Raw genomic sequence first — 10,336 nt, 5'->3', positions numbered from 1 at the left:
GATGGCTTTACGCGAATCGACTTTGAAAGATCGTAGAGATTCTATTGCTAGGCACGTGGAGCAGGTCATTTGTCGTCATCCCTCGTCCGGTTGTTGAAACGAGTGGCCCTGTGAAGAATGTCAGCTTTGCGCGAAGACTCGGCCCTTCGGCACCGTCCGCCAGTATTGAGGTCACCTTTCAGGCGTTGCTGTATACGCCATTGTTGGACTGTCGCTTTTATGAGTAACGTCTTGTTTAGACTTGCGAGATTGGCTGATTACGGCGTCATCCCCGGGCAGACTGGCTTCCTTTTTTGCCGAAATCTGCTGAGATGACTGATTGGGGTCGTCGCGGTCGCTCGAGTCTTGCGAAGTTCGATCATCTTCCAAGCTCTCCGGCGGAGATTCGGTCTTTCGGCCTCTAAAGTCGTGGATCCTTGGCCTCCGGGAAGACGGGGTTGAGCGGTCTCCCAATCCGAGACGAGTCCTATCCAGACCGTCAGAAGTGGTTGTGTTTAGGCTCGTTTGGTGCGCTGGGAAAACAGGGTGACGAGAGGTGGGCGAGGTGGGGTCGAATTTCGGACGTCGAGCTAGGTGTTCTAATTCGTTATTCGAGGCTATATTGGGGCGCTTAGAGGGTAAGTGAAGGGTTTGAGCGGCATATTGCTGTGCTCGTTGTTTGAAAGCAATGATCTTCTCCTCGTCAAGGCCCAAGACGACCTCAATCGACTCGACGGCTCTAACCGGGTCGTAAGGAAATGGTGATGGATCGATATCGCCGTCGTCGACGCTTCGATCAACAGGTAGGATGGATGGGTCATTGGTGAGGTCGTAGAAATTGATAAGATAATGCAGCATCTTTCGTTGAGCAGACGTGATGGGAGACCTAAGCTTATAGAACTCATCGGCAGTTTTCGGAAAGAAGTCGAGATCGGGGTCAGCGAGGCCGTGTGCGGGCCTGTATGCGACGAGTGGTGTAATGCGTTGGTATGGATTCTTGATGCTTGAATTTCGGGAGTATGCGGCGGATTGACGGATCTCGGCGGTATTTTCGTTGAGTTGGAGTTGGACAATGTCGAGTCGTTGATCGACAGCATTGAATCGCTGGTCGACAGCAGTGAATTGGAGCTTTACGTCCTCCTTGAACTCCTTGAGTTCACGCTTGATGCCATCGATTGAGTGGTGAAGACCGGCAAACTCGCGTGTAAGGTGGTTATCCTGAGAGTGACGTAGGATGGTATATTCGTCCCTCGTGAGATAGGAATTGGGGGTTGGGGGGATAATAATAGCCATTCTCGATTAAATGGATTCATGATAAATAAATAAAGGACGGGATTGTAGGAAGGGTTATAGGAAGGTTGTTCTTGATGAAAGTGATGATAGAAGGTGAGAAGAGTTGGTATGGGATAGGCTGGGGAGTGTGGGAAGTTAAATGGAGCGATGAGAGTGGTGTTAGGTTTGGGGGTCTGGGGGCTGACGCCCTCGGAACAAACATACATAAACAGGACTAGGTAGGCTGGTGGACAGATGAGTCACTGAAGTAGTGGAGGTGGGGTTTTCATTGTAGCGGAGTTTGAAGACAGCTACCTTGTGTATTTAATGCGTAATTATAGGCTTAAATTTCCTTCAATAGCATACTGAAAGTCTGTAGTGGGTGACCTGTCGGGATGGGAAGGGTGGAAGAGTGATTTTGTGATTTTTGGTGGATTGTTGGTGGAGCCTTCTTTGGCTTCCAATCTACTATAATGTACAGTACATTTACCTTTAGGTTGATTCAGGCAACTGATTATAAGCGCTGTAGGCTCGTAATAGAAGCGACAAAAGCTCTACAGGCAAGGGTAGCTAGGCTGATGAATCCACCTGGTAGGGAGAATGATTATGTGAGGATTTTGGCTGGGGCAAATGTTCGCATATGCTGGCACATTAGGAACCTGCCTCAGAGCAATTTTTCGGAATCTCAATTACTATGATGTGTGCCTGTGCGTTAGATATGACATGCTTTTGCTGTCATCTAGCCTAATCCTGGACTAGCATACTCTAACGCGTACCATTAGGACTAAGTTTTGTCAGCGATACCACCCGATGTGTCTAGAAATGCGAAATAATAGCAGATTTAACTTAGACAGTATCTGGACATGTGAGTATATCTTTAACTTGAGTTTAAGAGTATGGATTTGCTTAAGCCTTGTTTATCATAGTATAGCTTATTTGCTTGTCGCCAGATATTGAAGGTCTTTTGCTAAGCATGGGCATCTTGTTTAACATACATCATTTTGATTCCTACCATCATACTTCCTATGATTCAATACACTACGCTCCATCTATAACGCAAGATCCACCATATCTAGATACCCAAACCTTACAACCATAGACAGCCGCCACAGTATGGTGGCGTTGATGATTGGTAGGCGACGTCCTACACTCAAACACAGCCAATACTAACCTTTAGTCTGACGACCGCCGTTTGCCAGTCTGCCTATTCTGCCACCAGATTCTTGACATATATATCCTAGCTCTTCAAAATGACCGGCAGGATTGTCATCGGCTTTCCAACATTCGATGTTTTGTAAAGCCAGTATCGTTCGAACGTCTTCTGCTAGCCTTCGTCAGTAGTAGGGTAAAGCGCTACGATATATAGAGCCTAAACAGTCGATAGTATAAGTACCTGCAGATATAAGTATGGCTACAATGTCTGCTGTAGTCGATAGCCTTAGCACTGTGGGATATACCTACGTTTATGTCGGATATAATGTCTATATTCGGATAGCGGCTATATAGTAACCTTGAGAATCACCGACTAAGACATAACAAGAATCGTATTAAGGGTCATAAGAGCAGTCTATCGGACGATATTTATCGTTGGGTTTTATATAGTGACCTATTCTTTTGAGAGCAGTGCCCCCCCCCTGGCAGAGTCGACTGCTATAAATCAAGGACGACCCAAGCAAGCGTAAGACATGCTACTATAATATGATATACAAGCTGGCGAAGGATGAATACAAGCTGTCCTGCTTTATCTATCAAGCGACTGATATATGCATCAATAGCGCTACAGCCATGGTGCGCGGCTTCACCTATATACTCGTCGACTGGCAGCTGTCTCTTCTGTCATACGTATATAAAACATACAATTATATAGGTAGACGGTTGTTTATAAACGTTATAGCTTGGGTCATTGTCTAAGACATCTTGATAGATCTCTTATATGACCCGGCCCTATAGTCTGTTATCTGGTCGTCAACACTCTTGATGAATGTCTGACTGGTCAACTGGCTTAAGATCGAAGAGAAGCTTATATAAGCTGAATAGCTAAGTCTTAAACTTAACGCTGAATTGGTATCTACCGCTGTCCAGCTATATATATATAAACAGGCTTAAAAAAGTAACCTACAATATCTTACTCTTCGTTTATATCTAATTCTAAGTCAAATAGAAGAAAATATGGCCGTTAAGTATATAAAGCTTTGTCAAACATAGCATATAGTAGGGTCCTTTGAAACCTTATTATAATTATAGCTCTTATATAGTGTCAGTAGTAAGTGGCGATAGATTACATTCTGGTATATAGAATGTTGTCATGATAATAGCGGTAACTCTCAAGGATAGATAGCATTTTGAATGTTTCTTTATATAGCTAAGCTAGGTTACTTGATCTTAAAGGAAATCTAGCGAATATTATAAACAATACTTACGGTCAAATAGGCATTAACAATAAGGTTGCTTAAACTTACTACTATTATATAAAACCGCTACTTTATTTTCTTATATATAGTATAATATATAGTTTTACCATTATTTTCTCTTATACTAGTGTCGATACTATATATATATGGATATTTTAAGGATAAGAGAACTTTGCTAGTATCTATATATTCTTATATCTATATAGCCGCTCGTTCGGCTTAGAATTGGCTAAGACTCAGCATCAGATAGATAAGATCCGACTAGGTGGCAACAATTCTGCCTGTAGGGCTCCTCTGACAGAAGACTAAGTCTATTCGGCTAAAGTCTATCATAAAGATTGGCTCTAGAGAGGCGTAAGGCGTCGTAAGATAGTAGAAAGGATAGAGTTTCCAACTTTAGAAACAAAGACTATTAAGGTTTTAAGCACCTTTGTCTGTAAGTTTCTTTATAGTTATAACTAGGTTAATTGTATGAAACCGACGATTATAATTCTAGGTAAAAAATTCAAATCCTTTCTATATAGCCTAATGTATGCTAACGACTACTAGGATTTGCACCTATCTGGCAGAAAAACAGTCTATCAATTACTTTACCTAAAGATAATGATAATGACTATATAGACTAGAATTCTTTCTATAGCCTATAATATTTATTCCAGCTATTATTCCTATCTTTGGCCTTGATGAAGCCTTAGCTTCGCCTCGACAATATAGATGTTATAGTCAATCGAAACAGCCTTAGGAAGCTCCTTGACTTTTGTGAAGGATGAGTCGGTGAGAGTTTTCGTATAAATTTGTGTTTAGTTGGAAATATACTATTTATCGAACAATATAAGTAAAGCCTCCGAAGGCTTATTAGTAGATTGTAAGATCTAGAATATAGACGAAGCTTTGAGAAAGCCTTTACTAAGTATCCTCTTAGATTAGAGAATAGTATCGGGCATTAGTAGGTTATACGATACTTTCTGGGAGACTTGAACTGTATGGTATAATTTGAGGTGGATGCTTACTACCTAAGAGATTAGGCATAGGATGCTATAGGCCTAAATAACAGTAGAATAAATTAAGACCACTTAAGCCTGCTGATAGACTAGCTTACTTTGAATGATCTATCTAAAGACAATGTCAACCATATAATAGAGTTAACAAATAGAAAGACTCGATAGCAAGCTATGTTTTAACCTATGGTAGCTAAACTTAAGTCAAAGAGTAAGTTAAGCTCTATCAGTATATATATGCTATAAGTATGGTTCGGTCGAACGCCTTAGCTTATCATCGGCCGTCATACGTAAGGAATTATAAAAGAGGTGAAAGTCATTGACACAGAGGCCCACTTTCTAGATTGGGAGATAAAACATTAGACTGAGCTATAGAAACTAACTATCATACTCTATCAACTTTAGGAAGCGGTTAAGAATAATAAAAGTATAAACTATAGTATGATATACCTAAAGCAGTCATCGTCTTAATCAATAAATATATTTCCTTTGATAATATAGATATTTTTGCTATTAGAGGATTTGATTAAAAAGTTTTAAAGCTTAGATAAGACTTGATTTTGATATAAATTGCTTAAAGGCCTAGTAAGAATTTTTATTTAGGATGTTTATATCTTTGGGAGAGTTGCTTATCTACCGTTATCAGACAAATGGTAACTATATTCTAGTCTCTATGCTAGCCTTCTTTATGTTAAAGGTGTCAGCTAATATATCCTGCTTAAGGATCGATAAGTAGAGAATTACCTTAATGTTTTCAACCTTTGCTTATATCGGCAAGGTTAGTAAGCCGTCTTTAGTCTCTGGTTTTTATAGCTTTTAAAAGTCTATATAAACTATGGGTCTGTCACTATGACGCTAATATACGAAACAGTATATTTAAGATATTATTGTTGTAAGTTACGAAAGACTGTTTACGAGTCTTTTAGTATTGGAAGGCTTAACAGTAGGAATCAAAAGAGGAAGCGTAGGATAGAGGATAAGGTATCTAATGTTTTTGAAATAAGGTCGTAGGCTCTATGCTATTCAAGAGTATATCCTAAGGTTAAGTAAGACGGTGGGTTCGAAACTTGACAGACGAGAGACTATGAAGGTTTTGTAATATGGTTAAGAAGGCAGTTGAAAACAAGCTACGACTTAAAACCACTTAGATTTAAACTAGTAAGGAGGTTTACAATTGTTTAGGAAGCTTTGAGAGCTGTCATAATCAAACAGTAAAGTAATCGAGAAATTTAGAAGTTTTCTTATAGCTAGTATGTTTTGGTTCATTTTTGTATCTACCTAAACATCTATAAGGCTAGGATATCTAATAGCATCGATAGAAACGATCGAGTTTCAGACTCTTACGTTCTATAAATATTATATATAGGCAAGGAACTATCGTTGATTGACTATCTAGATTCGATTGTTGACTATCAAGCACTTAGAACTTTCCTAGAATTTAATATTCTACTCTTCTTAAAGGATCTTAAGTAGCTTATGCTAGGATGGATTCTCAGACTATTAATCGTAAATATCTTTTAATATGATTATATCTTATCTTTTAGATCTATCGTTATGACAAATATAGAATACTATCTTATATACCTTTGATCTATATGATATACTATCTACTATAGGATTCTTTTGAGTTTCACTATCGTCTATCAATATGAGATCGACTACCTTGATTGGTTGAGATGGCGTCGATAGGATCTTACTATGCTGGCAGCTCCCTGCTTTCTGAGATTGAACTTTTGATTGTAAGCAATCTTGACTATGTCTTTATATTACTTGGAAATTTGTTAGACTAGTGAGGGAAATTCCTACGGATAAATTGAGGGGAATAGGTTGCTTAAAACCTAAGCAAGACTATAACTTCTTTTTGGCCATCGATTCTATAACCTTACTAAGGTTATTAATGATAGACTTATACTGTCTATAGATGTTAGATGATGTTGTAGGGGGCAGTCTCTAGGCTAGATAAAGCTTCTGATGGTAGGATAAGATACTAAAAGAGTGTGGGTGACTGCTAAGGAAGCGATGATAAAGAAAATAAGACTTTTTGCTGACTCTAATGAAGTATAATAATGGCTGCCTCTTTTGATGATGATCGTAAAAGTTGATGATCTGCATTTTAGTATGAATAGGTAAAGTGAGAGTGTACATACTTTAGAAATGCGATTCAGGGTCTATAATAGACTATATTTAGCTTAAGCGCAAGATATAATCTACCTTATATCCGCTAATAAGTCTTTGCAAAATGCTTGTCAGCGGTATTTAGTCTTCGGCAATATAAAATTGAATCTTTTAGAGGGTTTCTATGGGTTAGATAAGTAGAGGGTTGAAGAGGTATAGTGCTTTTATAGGAAGTTGTAATAAGGCTATGGAGGCAATTATATAGTATGCCAATTTGAGGATGGAATATACTTAGGGAGGCAACCATTGACTGTTAGGGAAGATGGCGGTCCTAAGATATTTAAGGTATGTTCGTCTCGCCTTTAGCATCTAATATATAAGCCTAACGATAGTCTAGACAGTCGGCTTTAAATATAAGTCTTAGATCGACGCCACCTTATCTACCTATCTTAAGTAAGCTTTAATGGTAGAGCTTATGATGCTTATAGCAACCTCCTTAGAATCAAGCTATATTATAGATTCTTAGAGCTTGACATATATATTATATATATCTTTAAGATAATGATAGATCTTTAGAAAGTCTAGAATGATGATCTTCAATATAACCTAATATTCTACTTTCGAAGGTGTAAGAGCTATAACAATATGAATATATATAGACTACGCTTAGAATATCATATATTACCTTTGGTAGCGACAGTAGTTAAGACTGATATAAGATCGTAAAGTCTTGACAAGGTAGAATCTTTGACGCCATTATTACTAGCGATACGAACGATCGTCCCATTAGGTAATCCCTCTTCGAATGATGCTGTCGAGACAGTATCGTTGTCCTTGTTTATCGTATATATAAGGGTGAAGGCGTTAAGAAACTTACATTTGAGAATATATTCTCACTATCGGTTGAGGCTACCAGAGTCGGAATTAAGGCTATGCTTAGTAGGCTTGCTATATATAGGGTCGAGTAGATGGAAGAGTATTATAACCTATATGAAGCGGCTTTAGATATTCTTTAAAATTTTAAGGGTTATATTGGTAGGATATAGCTTGATATTACTGTCAAATGGTAAATAGTATAGTTTATATATAGCAAATGTTATTATCGGCAGATAAGAAGTTAATATCATTTTATATGGTTTATGATTAGGAAACAGTCTTTAGCTAAGACAGTGGCTTAATACTGGTAACTCCTACCCCTCACTTTGATATATAGTCTGCTTAAGAGGATGAGTATATTATATCAACTAAAGTACTTTATTTTAATTTGGATAGTTGAATATTACTGTCGTCATCTTCGAGATTATAACGAAGCTATAAGCTTAGTCTTATTAGGTTTTGGAAGAACTTATGATAGTAGGTGGCATCAGAATGGTTAGCTTTGTCTTTAGAGTTGTAGAGAGAATAGAAATGATATATACTATATCGACTGTATTAGATAATATGAATAGATATTTAGGCTTGTCGCTTTCTATTTCCTTCATCTTATGTTAGCGCTTTTAAGATGACTGGAAGTTTAGTATGATTGATCCGTCCCCTACGATATACATACTGTTAGGTTCGGCTATACAGCCGACTTCTGCCTACGATATCTTACGACTATAAGCTGATTCTATGTTAGAAACTATATCACTATTACAGAGACCTAAAACTTTAAGTGAGTGTTTATACTTTACTGTCTGTCTAGTCAGCTTGTCGCTTACTGCTTAGCTTTACCCTACCTTACCTTACGACTCCTCGCCCAGAGATCAAGTAGCTTGTCAGAAACTGACGCAACCATCTATTAGCCTATCCTTATGGTTGGTTCGTATATACTTGATAAGAAGAGTTTTTTTTATTTTTATTTTTATTTTTAATTTTTTGCTATAGCGACAGAAGTATGCTAAAGTATAGGCATTGGTATAATAGGGCCGTTGCTATAGGGTCCGGCCTAACCGTCTGCTAAGAATGCTTATATTTTGTTAAGTAAGGACTAGATAGAAAACTGTCACTCTTACTTCTTAATGAATGAGAAGGTGTTTAAAGGTTTAATATTAGCATATACTTAATTTTATTGATTTTCTAGCGTTAAGTGAAGATATTATGGTAGATTATGTCTAATAAAGGCTATTTTACCAGCCTTAAGGATTCTTTAAGTAGTGTCATAATATATACCTATCTTCTGGAAATAGCCGTATATATATCCTATGATGGCTCTAGACAATGATCCGTTACTTTACCTAAGCATTTAAGGTTCTTTAAGTAGACTTATATTAGGATATGCCACCATCCTATAAGTCTTTTGATTGTCGAAAGTGTTGTAAAACATTTTGACACGACTTATAGTCAGAATGTTTAGGTCTGTCATAGAGGACTTGCCGTTAGGTAGCTTAATACAGACCTTATGTTCGGTCGAGAGCACTATATCGTCCCTAGCTAGCTGCCTAGGACCATTAAATATAGATATGACTCTCTACCTTATTCTAACCTAGTCTACGTTATAACCTTAGGACGTAGGATAGCTTTTGCATTTAATGCGTTTGGGCTTATCTTTCGCTATTTGTAGGCTTTTGGCAGGATCTATCTTTCTGTTTTAGGTTGTAGGCGGAAGATAAGCAGTGAAGGTATTGAATCTATCGTCGAATTTATAATCTATTTCTTTATTTTCTAAGTCAGACTTAATCTATAACGGATGAGGCAGATTGTTCCTTCTGAGAGTCTTAAGTATATTTTCGTCGTCTTATACTTTAGCTAGCCGCTAGGCATTGATAGCCTCGAATAGGTTCTCTTTCTAAATGGCTTACAGAATATAGTCGTCTAGATGGTTGTAAAGGTCCTGAGGATCTGAGAAGGTGTGGGTGTAAATACTGTACTTTCCAGCGGCTTTAGGGGTATGATAGTAGGTATTTGTCTTACCTCCATTATGATTGTTTAACCTTTCTCTATCGCTAACGTACTATACTTTGTGATCAGCAATTAGATGCTTTTTGAACGTGTTAGATCGGCTGAAAGCTATCTTTATGGCTATGCTTAAGCTTGGACAGAAAGTATAGATCATGGTGCCTTTGTAGTGGGTAACTGTATGACGGTCTCTATCATACCTATATATAAAGCCTTTTGTATGATATTTGCAAACTCGATAGGATACTTTTCTAGATGTCTATCCTCATGAGTGATTATATGAGTCTTAATGTTCATAAAGGCTTTGCTATAATTGGCATAGATATATTGCTTCTTTAGCTTGGAGCCAACTCTGTCGCTATCTCCTTTTTTAGAAGAGTGTTTATGCTTTATCGTGGTACTATATTTTAGAATAGCTGATTAGAAGAGACTGTTGTCAAGAGCGAAGAACTAAGGATATTGATAGGCTCATTCTATTATACTCGGGATACTATATATAGACAAAGTATCAGCCTTGATAATTGTAGTTGACGATCAATTTATGGTGAATACTTAGCGAAGATTTCATAAACTTAATATAGGATCTGCCTCGTTTATCTAATATCCAGACATAAAGCCGAGCCCTAGATTCATACTATCTGTCTTAATGAATACTTATGATAATTTGTAAGGAACCCTTAGAAA

General features: G+C 37.7%; 1 protein-coding gene across 1 annotated transcript; it reads right to left on the bottom strand.

The window, feature by feature from the left end:
- Positions 1-400: 400 nt before the first annotated feature.
- Positions 401-1,272, bottom strand: UCRPA7_1454 (putative wac domain-containing protein; the record flags this gene model as incomplete). The annotated part of the gene is made up of 2 exons (XM_007914034.1): positions 401-466; positions 523-1,272. 2 exons carry the CDS (start codon positions 1,270-1,272, stop codon positions 401-403), a joined length of 816 nt encoding a protein of 271 aa, XP_007912225.1.
- Between the last annotated feature and the right edge of the window lie 9,064 nt (positions 1,273-10,336).

Source organism: Phaeoacremonium minimum, assembly GCF_000392275.1.
Source record: "Phaeoacremonium minimum UCRPA7 unplaced genomic scaffold PA7_03_scaffold_107, whole genome shotgun sequence".
Classification (NCBI taxonomy): domain Eukaryota; kingdom Fungi; phylum Ascomycota; class Sordariomycetes; order Togniniales; family Togniniaceae; genus Phaeoacremonium; species Phaeoacremonium minimum.
The sequence above is the reverse complement of the archived record's forward strand: the minus strand, read 5'-3'. Positions and strand labels throughout refer to the sequence as shown.